Consider the following 13,000-nt stretch of genomic DNA (forward strand, 5'->3'; position numbering starts at 1 on the left):
TATTGCCCTAAAAAACAAACAGCAAACTACAGATGTGGTGGTCTTACCTTTTTATAACTAGAGATTCTTCGGTAGATATGTTCAATTTTCTCACTGCAAATGACATTGAATTTACTTTGCAGCTCAGTGGGGATTACTTCATTTAAGGAATTCAGGCTGTTGCAGTTCTGCACGAAATGTTCATCACTTTTTGCCAGTGCTTCAAGAATCTACAGTAATAAAAACAAAAGTAGTAAACTGTGAAATAAGATTACTCCTTACTCATCATCCCTTATAATTAAAGCTGGAAAGGCTGATAACCAGTGCCCTTTAAATAATACAGACAATACTGTATAACAAAAACGACTGAAACCTGAGAAGCAAAGATTTATTTAAATTTATCCTCAGGAAAAGTTATACCAATTACAAGTATTTTTAGTCGGCTTCTTGTGACCTTATCTGATAATGGATTTACTAGTAACTGCCTACCGATGTAATCAAATGCCTCACCTGAAATACATCTTCCATTGTACTTACCTGAATATTATATATTATGAAAAACTGATCAATCAATTGGAATACTTGTAGCAAAACTGATCTGGCAGTACATACAATACTAACCCATTGAAAAAGCATACAAGAAAACTGAGTGCTATCATTCTGTATGCCCTATATATATATATATGCATATATATATATATATGTACCAAAAATATCTTGGATTTAATGTCATCGTCGGTGGTATACTCCAAATAGCTAAGAATTAGAGCATAATCCACTCTGTATGTCAGCTTAGAGAGCACAAAGAGAGTACAAGACACTTATTTACTTACATTAAGAAAGCACTACATTAAAGATTTCTGAGCGCTTAAACCAAAACTTATGTTTTTGGCCTTGACTTGATCCTCCAGCCTTGATCTGGTCTGGACCCTAGTGCTGATTCCCTGCCAAGCACTGTGCAATTGGTCTGTACTTTCTAGGTCAGTTCCTCATTTTAACCAGGTCAGAAAAAAACACACAGTTCATCATGGATGGTTATAAAAATTTATAAAAGTTGCGGCTGTCTTTTTCTGCATCTGTGATTTTACAAAAGTGTGTTCCTGTGTATACAGAGCTTGGTTTTAATTTAAGACACAGAAAAGACAGATGTCCTGCTACTTCTGTTACTCTCCCTGAAACAAATTAAAGAAATGGCACATGTAATTCTGATGAGATAACGAAACATCTGGAAACCACAGCATACCTTCAAAATGTTTTGACATTTGACATTTTTTGAAGTTTTATTTGATAATTAAAAAAAGGGTGAGGAGGGAGAGGAATAAGGCAAGACTTTTCACTTCTTTCATATTTGTTCAGTTTAGAAGCTCAATTTATAACCACACCATAACTTACTTTGCACCCTGAGTACACAATCATTTTTCGAAATGTCATAGGAACAAAGGTGACCCGCAATTATAAATAGTAAATGAAACACACATAATCCAAAGCATCAGATGTTACTTCAATGTTACTAAGCATAATAAAAATTAATATGTACAAAATTTGTTTCATACCTTTGCAGTCAAGCTGAAAAAACCCTTTGGTTCAATCATTTTCTCTAAGACATGGCATTTTATTCCAGCTGTGCTGTCATACTCGTAAACGACTCCATACTCCAGATGAACATTGTCAACAGTCAGACTCACGTGATCTTTCTTCCCATCAATTATTGCCATAGTGTTAAACTTGTCAATTACCTCTAAAATAAAGAAAACAACACAATCAATTGATAGAAGGGCTGTTGGTTAAACAAAGGAAGAAGGACATAGGCAACATTTCTAGAAATAGGTATGCGCTCATCATTTTATTTAAAAACACACACCAGCTACCAGTTGAACGATTTAAAATCAGAAAGCCAGTAGATTTACAGCTACTAAACCATGAAACTGATGAGTATGAACAGACAATTTCATGAAATTCAAGCAGCATGAGTAGACAAGTTACAAAAGACTCCCTTTATAAGCAGTTACTGTTGAAGGAAAAAAAGAAATGGAAAGCTAAGAAGTGGTAAATAAACCAGAAGAAAATATCCATGAAATATCTACCTTCAGAAATGCGGTAACAATGTCAGCATTTACCAAGAGAACAAAAATAAAAGCTTCATGTTAACCGTTTCTTTAATTATCATCTTTATAGATGCATATGAATTCAGCTTTTTCGAAATGTAAACTGCTTGAAAATAATCTGAAGATTAGCCGATTTGTTATTTTTCATTCAGTACAGTCACAAACTCATCTAATTTCTCATTGAATGACTACTACTGGTGAAAATAAATCAGGTAATTCCCATTACTGTGCACTGTATGAATGAAAAATAACCAGATTTTTCACAAAGTATCACAGAAGCTTTTATTTGAAACTGAGAGTACAATTTTCAGAGGACAGTATGTACAATTTGCCTCTTCAGAATGCATGCAAGAATTGCAAATCCTTATGTAAAACAAATATTACAGTCTGCTTGAAGTTTCCTTCCCGAAAACAAAAATACTGCCTGTATTTTGTTTGCTACCACATCAACATACCAACAACAACCAATGACAAAATAAAATAAAACATCACATACCTTCCACTTTGCAGTCAAAGGCATCTCCTCCATCATCTCCAGCGGGCTTAGCATTTGTTTTCTGAAGATCTTCCTGTGCACTTTCAATACTGTTATAAACCCACTGTATAGAATCTTGCTAAAGAACACAAAGAGATAGGAAAAACTTTGCAAGTGCAATCTAGAGTAATTTTTTTGCTCCTTTTAACATGAAATAGTTACTTTAATTCCCTAAGCATTATCAGCTTTACTGATGTCTGAGCTCCAAATTAAAAATAATATTTTGGAAATAACAGAGAAGTTAGGCTTTATCTAAAACCATCTGAAGCATTGAATCAATTTACTTTTTTATTCCAGCATATACTGTCATAAAACACTATGAAATCCCTGACAGTATGGTTTTCATCGGTTTTACATCCCAGCCAAAAATAACTCAAAACATTTCTAAACCAAATTACATACTGAAAAAAAAAGACAGAAATTTGTTTAAAAAAAATGAAACAAGTTTTGCTTCATTAAATTTGCTCTGCATCCACAAAGCTAGTATAGATTATGGAATAAAGAACCAAAGGTATATTAGGTCTACTTAACCTATCACCCATTTGTCACTAGCAACAAGAATATACAGTGCAACACTCACTACTTGTATTTGCCTTTATAACAGTTCTTTTATTAGACCTGCTTTATTTTTTCCCCAGCTTGGCAAAAAACCAAAAAGGACAGAATGCTTTTCTCAGGCTCCAAAGTCCAGCATCTTATGCAACCGAGTCAGTCATGAGCACAGGAATGGTGGCTTGGCCACATGGACTACAAAGACACCACAGGGCAACTTTACAGCATATTCTCTCTCCTCTTGCCATTATTTACACATATGCCCATCACATGTACACCATCCAAGAGGCATCCCTAGCATCCCTGTCAAATAACCAGATGGGTATCTAATCCCCTTAAGGTAACCTGATACACTCATTTGTTCTCACCACAGGAGTAGATATACTCTCATCATCGCATAGTTCACATCAAGTCACTCTCCCAGCTTATTGGGGGCTTATGCGCAGGTTTGAGCAGCCCTCAGGGAACAGGGCTGCGTTAAGCATTCTGCCTGCCTACGGCTAGTTCACCAACTGCACATCAGCCATCACTGCCCAAACGCAAGCAGTACAGCAACGGCTGCAGAGCTGCTTGACAGAAGTATCCGGTTCCAGATGAGGCCATCTAAGCTAGAGATTCACTCTTCTCCACAAAATTTAGTCTTTACCATAACGCAAGGGGGACAATCAGATGCTTATATATTACATACGTTATACATACACACATATAGATGCATATGTACGTACACATATACACACACACACTAGCATTGTATAGGGCCTATCAAATATGTCATCTACAGAATATTCTTCCTCTTACATTTCACAAAAAGTCTGATAGTCAGCTAATCAATCCCTCTCCAATAACTACAGCAGAATAAATGACACTCTTATGACTATTCTGAAACCACAGTCTTTAAAAATAAGTTTGTGGAACAAAATTCAAAGTTAAGCAGGGATTACAAAAGTTTAAGCTGAATGTTATAATTTTCATGCAAAATGCCAAGTACATCATATTACACTTTGCTAATGTACAATATTGAGCCATTATCTTTAACCCATGAATCACAGATAACTGCAGATTTTTGCTTGACTTGAGATGCAGTTTCTCCCTAGGTCTGCTCAATTCAGCTATGCCTTATTTTTCATTCAAAGGCATTGATATATTTTAAAATTTTTTAAAGCAAACTTAAATTTCAGAGCTCTCTGTTAATTGTTGGAACATACCTGTGCACAAGCCAATCAATAGAAAAAAATTTGATTCCTACCCCTCTTCGTAGATATGTCTGAAAGGTGCTGCTTATTTATGTCTTATACAGGTTTGTTGTATATGCGGGCAGCATTAAGCATTACTATGTATCAGATCTGGATTGCGTCAAAGGACTCCTTACTTGTTGGATCAACAAACAAGCAGGGGTTTCCTTTGCTTTTCCATTCATATTTAACATGGCCTAAAACAAGGACAAGCTTCAAGTTAAACTGGAAGGGACTGTTTTAAAAGTTAATACAAGATAATAATGCAATATTATCTACAGTAATGTTCTCCAAAAGCATTGTGCAAAGCACAAAAAATAAGCATAAATCTCTTATAGCATGATTAGACCACTGCAAAGAAACTGTGTGGAATTTCATGGAGCAAAACCTGCCTTAAATTTTCTTCCTCCAGACAAGACAGAAAGAGTATATACACTTTCCAAGAGAAGTTACACAGTAACAATACAGTATATTCACACTCTAACAATAAGAATCTGAAATGAAGCTTCATACTCCAGGCAAGCAGAGAGATTCTTCCTTGTAAAGCATACCATACAGAAAACAGAATAGGATTCCATTTCAAATATGCAATGGCAGACCACAGGAGAGACTGTAATATTCCTGTTAATGAAATGATGGACTAATGTATCATGCTTACAAATTAAGATAAATCCATAATCATCTTCCAAATAATTAAAATCCAAGATTTCTGAATGGGAAATGAAATTCTAGATATCTTGACACCAGTGGGAATGTTGCTATTTATTTCAGTCTAGAGAGGAATTCTCCCACAGCATCTGATAGCATTACATTTTAAATTAAAGTTTTCTTAGAAATTCTTCTCGGTTTGGGGGATTTTAGTTATTTGTAATAAGCTGAACCTAATCAGCTCCTTTTTTATAAAGAAGTATTCAGCATAGGAAAAACACTGTAAGTATCCCAACATATTACACAAATGGAAGAAAAATCATAAAGAGCAATTTCACATGTTAAGGCATGCGTGCTAGCCAATCACTGCTTTTTGGATGTCATTAGCCTCTGTAGCAACTCCATGTTTGCACAATAGTTAAAACACCTCTGGTATTTTAGCCAGTTTTTGTATATCTAGACAAAGCATCTTTGCTTGACCACAGCATATCTGTGACCTCTGTCTTGATCTGCTGGGTAACAATTTCTGTGTTACAGTCAAAAAAAAAAAAAAAAAAAAAAAAAAAAAAAAAAAAGACAGCCATTTTCAGGCATTTTCATGAATCCTTTATTTGCATGATACAGTTCAAACTAACTCTTATTTACAAGGTTTATATCAATGCAGTAGGTGAGACGGATTTCACACTTTATTTCAATTGGATTTCTTCTCATTTTCAGTGGAAGACTTTATGAAGTCAATTAATGACACTGGTTCATAGTTTATGAAAATTTGCAAGAACTTTAAAAAATGTATTATGGAATCCAGTTGGTTTTGGTTTTCTTTCTTACAGTTTCTGCGCCTTGGAAGCCACGGGATTTTTTCATAAAGTGAATAAATCAAAACAAAACTTGCTAACTTACATTAAAAAGGGGAAATTCTGAGTCCTTGAACTGTTTGTTTCCCAAGATTGGAATGTAATGAGAACACAAAGAGATTTTTATAGATGCAGTATATGCACTCTGCTCTCAATGTGCTGAAGTGTTACAAAATTCTGAAAGATGATCGGGTTTTTGCATTACATTCAGGTTGATGAGAGGCAGCAAGCTGTGTACAACTCCTCCATCAAGATGAGAAGATATCTCACAGTGCTTTCTACACAGAACTGTAGAAACACTTGAAATAACCTTTTAAAAATACAACCTCAGAAAAATATTTGGCTATAAGCTTAGATTTTTTAATGTTGAAGTTAAACAGACCTTGAACATCAGCAATACACTGAGCAATCCTCAGCCTTTGTAGTTCAATCGGCTTCCCTCCACTCTCATTCACCATTCTTTCCCCTATGTGACTCTCAAATGCAATGGATACACAGATAGTGCCATACGCCACACTGTTTACTTTAGTTGTAGAGAACACTTGAGAAAAAATATTAAATCAGAAAAACTGCAAGTAAACCAAGTGAAATGTACCTGCATTGGACGTCTGTATTTCCTGCATGCTGTGACATGAGCAATAACGCTTGCATGAGTCTCTTTGCTGACATTAATTCCATTGACTTTGATTATGCATTGGCCAGGGTGGAGACCTGCTGCAGCTGCCACTGTTCCTATAAAAAAAGCGAAAGTTGACAGATTTCTTTTTCTAAACATCTCCCTTAAAGCTTAAAATTGAAAAGCCTCATTTTGTATCGTCATCTGATCTCACTGATTCTCATGTAGTTCCACTGCCTGTGGCTCCTAGATAAAGCTTCTGAAGTCAGCTGGAGTAAACAGCTGTTTCCAGGTCTTTCCAGTATAACTCAAGCATCCTTGGAATGTTGACTGTTGGAATATGACCTTACTTACACCTAACTGAACACTGGGATCCTTATGCCTTTGTTGGTACTGCCACAAGGGTGCCAGGGACATCTAAATCTAACTCCAGCAAACTCCAGCCTCTGACAGAAAATATTCAGTCCTCCTTCTTGCCAGGCTAGGTGCAGAAGCTTGCTACTACAAATGAAAAGATTAAACTGAATTTGCAGACCTGACAAGTAGAATAGCCATGTTATGATTTGTCAAGTTAGCAAAATTGACAAGGAAATAACTGAAAGAATAAGTCTGGGCTCCCTTATTTTAGTTATTATCAGGTTTTGCTTTTGTTTGGGGGAAAAAAAAAAGCTGGAGCAACAACAGATCATAGCTGCATTTTGAATCTGATATCAAAGTCAGTCTTTGGAAATGACACCATTACCAGTTATTACAAATCCCTTCTCCCTCCCCCCATAAAAAGTTGACTTAAAGATTAAAATAGGTCTTGTTAAATATCTCTCAAGGAAAATATTATTTAGAAATCAAAAGCCAAGGTCCCAATTCAGCAAAGTATATAGTTTGTAAGCATACATGTACAAGTATGCATGTATTAAGCATATGCTTAAAGCCTTTCAGATTTAGCAAACCATGCAAGCAAGCACTTATATGCTGTTGAGATTAACAGGAATAAATTATGTGCTTATTGAATAAGGATAGGCAGCTAAATTGAGACCCAGATGTGGAAATAATTATCATATTGGCTCAATACTCTGTAGCTTATTAGACCTTCTCCTCTTGAAAATCTAATTTCTGGCACCATAGCCTAGAAAAAAATCATCTAGTTCTGTCCAAATGTGGCTCCTCTGTAGATCAACTCAAAGTTTAAGTTCCTCAATTACAAGGAGGGTGGGGCTGAAGCGGGGGGAATTGCCCCACGGTAGCTAAGAACACAGTTTTAGGTGACGCTACTTTCAACAACATACAACAGCAGAAAAGGATATTTTTAATTCTTTTATTGCCCATGCAGTAGTCCAGAATATACTGAGTTAGAGATGACAAGTGTTTGAAAGTGACAAAACAGTGACAAACTCAGTATTTAGAGCAAATATCTGCAATCCCTAAGATAGGGCAAGTCCCCAGTATCCCTGAAAAGATTTGCCAAAGGTATGTTTTCTGCAAAACATTGTCAGAAGATTGCACTGGTGACTTAACAAACTAACTGTCAGGAAGCGGTTCCCAACACCCATTCACTGGAGAATTTAATTTTGCCTCTATCAGCTGTTTCTCAATCTGTAAGGGTCACTGCGTGACCTACATTCATATAAATACGCACAGAAATAAACATCAAAAAAAAATTCTGAAAAACTATCCAAAGCTTAAAAAAATCTAATAACATGAAATAATCTTATTTGGTTTTATTTCATGTTGTTTGTGACACTGGAAAAGACCATGTAAGCTGAAACATTGGATTTAAGTTTGATTTACCCAAGTCAGGCAATTAAATACATGTTTACCATTAGTTTTGTTAGCTCTTACGCCTTACCTCTCCCAACAGCATGGACGACTGATGGGCCAAAGCCCCGGATCTGGAATCCAAGTCCATCTGCAGAGTCAGGAATCTTCACTGTCCTGAAAAAAGGCAAAGAATGTGCAAACATAGCAAAAGGTGGCATTTTATTATTTATCATAAAAACAAACTGTAATGAGTAGGTTAAAAGGGGTATAAAGTTCTTATATTTTCAGTCAATTTACAATCTCAGATTCAGCAGCATTCCATTTGCAGATATTTTGCACCATTTTAATAAGAAATATGAGCCAGGTACGATGCTGAAAGTAATCAGAGAAAGGCAATACAAGTTGACATAGAATTTCTATATGTTGATTAAGGTCAAAGCACCATAGTTTTAAAATTTCTCCCAAAGGGACTGCAACTGTGGTTAAGATGTTCCAGAATAAAAACACTGAAAGCTCGAGAAGGCAGGCAGTCAGTCAGCCAAGGGCACAGAGCCTTGGGACCAGAGACCATGGAAAGCCTTGTCGCATGAGCTGTTGTCCTTACCAGAGCTAGTTAAATCAGTGCAGTACATGCATGATGTAAGTATGCAGTCCTTACTGCCAGCACCAGCTCTTATTTATGGAATCTTTGCACTGGGCTCCATTTGCCACTGCAAAAGCACACAAATTCGAATTGATGCTGAAAAGTGATTTTAAAATACATCTGAAGAATTCTGTAGCAGGTTTAATTTACAGTTTTAAATAATATCACTGCATTGTTTCTCGTACTTCCAGTTTTTCCTGGTATACATAGTGTTTAGCATTTGGAGGCCATTATAAGACATGATGGGACTCAAATCTTATTGGAGCCTATAAATCTCTTAAAAATATTTAAATGTTCTTAAAATTAATAGATTTCCATTTGATATATTTTCACAAATATTGTATATTTAAATACATACATTATGTATTAACTAAGGTTAACACAATCTCTATAGCTTCATTATGAAAATTCTTTTTGAATATGCTAGTGAGTTAACCATGAAAGACCATCATTGGCAGGTTAAACTAAGAACGCACAATGAGAAAAATGTCGCGTCAGTTGTGCTGGTAGCAGCTTCTAGTAGAAAAATAGACAGTATGGAGAAATAAATTCTTAAATTTCTCTGGCAACATTTACTAGATCTTCTCTGTCAACCTTGAGATTCACCATTTTCAGTAGTGAGTTGTGACAGAAACGAAACCAAAATCTATATACAAGAAAAAACAAATTATGCTTTGTATGCTTGCTCCAGCACCGTCTGCTGAGCATGCATACATGATCATGCAGATGATCAACTTTAGGCCCTATTTCCTCCTTCACTCTTCTCCGTATTCTGGGCCGGGCTGTACTTCTCAAGATGCATCTTTCCTAAAATGCCCCTACTTACTGGAAGGAGAAATACATCTGTATTCTACTGCTTAACCAAAGCCACGCTAAAGGAAGTCTGTGTGGGTTCCTCCTTACTCTGTGAAATTTGACCAAAATTTCTCCTGACTGCTGTTGCTTATTCTTCTTCTTTCATGCATATGTAAATGAATAACAGCTGCATTAACTTTATCAGATTTGTGCTCATTTACACATCTACTAAACTCAGACATTAGGCCTTATTTCATATTTCTTTTCTATAACAAGAACTTCATTGAGGTAGCAAGGGTCAAACCTTTGTACAGAAATGCGCCTCTCGTGTAAAGATCCGGAGTTGTTTACTTGTTACTCTTGTTTATGTGACCAGCAAAGCTACGGAAAAGGTCCATTAGATCACAGAGTTTAACTTCTGCCAAACCAGGAACTAATCTCCACACAGAGGAACTTGTTTTATAAACAAAGTATCAGATAACTGATCAAAACTGACCATATATTCATATATACTTGCAGCTTTTGCATGTACTTAAAATGGCAGATCCTAAGATCTAAAGCACTACTGTTTCACTTTTCCTGACTGACAAATGCAATAAAATAAAACCCAAGCAGATCAATTTGCTTAGCTTTAACAAAATAAGACCGGATATATGACTTGGTGCTTTGATACTATATCTATGATTTTATTTTTTCATGTTATTATTTTACTTAATCAGATAGCTTTGTAAGAGACATTTAAAAGAATTAAATAACATCTCAGCAATAGACATTTCATCCTCAGCACTTAAAATAACCTTACATTAGTGCTGTTTAAAATTTCACTTGTCTTTAACATTCACTTCAGTTGTAGTTTTTAAAATTCCTCCAATGGTATGACAACTTACTCCCGTGGTTTAGTGCTCACAAGAACCCGTAGGGGCTTTCTGCTGTTTAAACACGCTTTCAGGAAGCAATCCACCTCACTAAAGGGTCGCAGAAAAACCAGGTCGCCATTAATAGCAAAGATTTTTTTCCCAACTTCCAAGCCTGCCATCTAGAAAATAAATAACAGTTGTTCATATGTTTGCCTTTTATAGCCACCAGTATTGTATTTTCTTCCACTTGCATGCAGCGCCAATAGACATAATGATACATATATTTTCTTTATGTTCTTCATGCCTTCTTCACATACTGTGCAGAGAATATTAACAACACAAAATAGTTCTAGAATTAGTTATATTAACATACAGTGTACTGTAAATTCTAATTATGAAGAGACTTAAATGAGTCCTAATCTTAATCAAGGTTTTATGACTACTATAGTATCAGTTAATACTTGTAAATAATTAACACAATAGCTTCTAATGGGCTAGCTTCTTTAGTTTTGTTTTTTGTTATGTTACCTAATTTGCCCACCTTTCATTCTGCAAAGGAACTAAAGACTTATTTCAAACAGATTGACTTGAGGAGTATTTTACTAAATGAATATTTATTAAGTTCCAAAACTGAACAAGATCCTTAAAAGTTTTGTGACTATGCCTGTGAGCCAGAAGTACAGCATGTCAGATCACAGACAGTCTTTATACTCCAGTTTAACAAGAAAGAAGTCATATCCAGCTAGGATGTCAGGAGTACAGAGCTGCTCAAGGCATATGCTAAGCACGTGCATGAGCTTAGTACATTTGGGATCATGACAGAAACTGACTGTAGAAAAAGACAGTATGGAATTACACAAGGCTCACAGAGCCAACTCACCCCCAATACAGCTCTGTAGCTGTATTTCATTATTGCTTTGCTGTGTCTATTTTTATCATAATTCATGAGATGTACAAGGACTTTAAATCCACGTCTATTATTTTTCTCTTTCAGGAGAGATTCTTATGCTTTTCTTTATCTATACAAGTACAGAGACTCATACATTTCTGTGGAAGCAGTATGAATTTACATCACAGAACATCTAAAACAATATTAACAAACAGAAAGTCTGTACTTTCTTCATTCCGAGTCTGAAATTCTAGACTTTATACAATTGCAAATAGAAATAATTAATACTTAGCACACCTTTTACTGTGAAATAAATCAAGTACACATTTAAAGAGTAGCATATTTATTTTATATTCAGTTCATATTTTACCAATAAGCATATACGCTACTCATTAATAATGATGTCACAGGGATATTAAGAAATGCACAAAAATAAATAAAACTTAACTTATCTTACTACTCTCAATACAACAAATTACTTGAAAATAAAATGAATATTAATAACACTCACAGTTTTGTTTTAAACAAAATAATTTTAGTTCATAACTACAATTTTCTTGAAAAGTTGTCAAATTATTGTGCTAACATGTATAATTTTTCCTAAAATATGCTCAAAATGTACACAGAAAATATAATTCAATAAAACATGGAAAATATATTTGATACCTCAGCATTTGATCCTTTCTCTATCACTTTAATAATTGGCACTTTATTTTTATCTTCCAAACCAAAGCCATAGGTACCTTCATTAGATTTAATCTGAAAAACAAAATTGTTTAAAATATTGTTCAGAAAGTTATTAAAGAGAGTTAAATTATAACTTCATTTTTGTCACAATATTCAATTTATTAATCATCAAAACACATGATCATTCAATTTATTAACTCACCAATATTGACTTGGCTATCACATTTTCCACTACTTTTAAATCATGTTTCATGAGCCTGTGCTTCATATTTGACCCTTCCATTTCTTCATCCGCAAAAAAACGGAACAGCAGAGGTTCATCTTTAAATTCACTTTTTTCTAACACTATGATACAGAAACACAGACATCATTTCTTTTGTTTGGAGTTCTTAAATATTGTATTTGTCATGAACCATAAAATACTGGTATGTGCACATTTATTAAATGCTAGCAAACTATTTTGTGTGTGAATCTAGGTAAATTTTAATTTCTAATATAAATAACAGTTTTTGTTTGGCTCCATTATAGACAGCTATCACTAAGTTCATTTTCAAGTACAACATACAGTTTCACCAGAGTGAGGAGGACACATTGGCCTGAGAAGGTTTTCTCCTAAAAGGGATTTACAAACATGATTTTGGAAAGTTCTGCGGGACAGCTGTTGGAGATCAACGCTCACCACCAAGTTCTCCAGATGGTGAAGCATGCCAACTTCATTATTAGAAATGTGTTTACTGGGGATGTGAAAGCAAGTATAACAGCAGATAGATGCAGTTTACATGTTTAAAAATCAGAAGGAAAAAGAATGAACAGTGTTTGAGTGAGCAGTAGTTATATTCTCCCTCCTTCTCTA

At 35.0% G+C, this 13,000-nt stretch overlaps 1 protein-coding gene across 1 annotated transcript in view; it reads right to left on the minus strand.

Moving 5' to 3' along the window:
- The window catches only part of PREX2 (phosphatidylinositol-3,4,5-trisphosphate dependent Rac exchange factor 2), a 175,106-nt gene that overhangs the window by 81,582 nt on the left and 80,524 nt on the right, over positions 1–13,000 (minus strand). The window contains exons 16-23 of the mRNA XM_062568190.1: positions 12,350–12,492; positions 12,127–12,219; positions 10,602–10,750; positions 8,365–8,450; positions 6,501–6,637; positions 2,581–2,698; positions 1,533–1,717; positions 48–209 (exon numbers count right to left, since the gene is read on the minus strand). Of these exons, the coding sequence (XP_062424174.1) occupies positions 48–209; positions 1,533–1,717; positions 2,581–2,698; positions 6,501–6,637; positions 8,365–8,450; positions 10,602–10,750; positions 12,127–12,219; positions 12,350–12,492 (1,073 nt within the window). The remainder of the gene's footprint in view (positions 1–47; positions 210–1,532; positions 1,718–2,580; positions 2,699–6,500; positions 6,638–8,364; positions 8,451–10,601; positions 10,751–12,126; positions 12,220–12,349; positions 12,493–13,000) is intronic.

The sequence above is a fragment of the Rhea pennata genome, chromosome 2 (assembly GCF_028389875.1).
Source record: "Rhea pennata isolate bPtePen1 chromosome 2, bPtePen1.pri, whole genome shotgun sequence".
Lineage (NCBI taxonomy): Eukaryota > Metazoa > Chordata > Aves > Rheiformes > Rheidae > Rhea > Rhea pennata.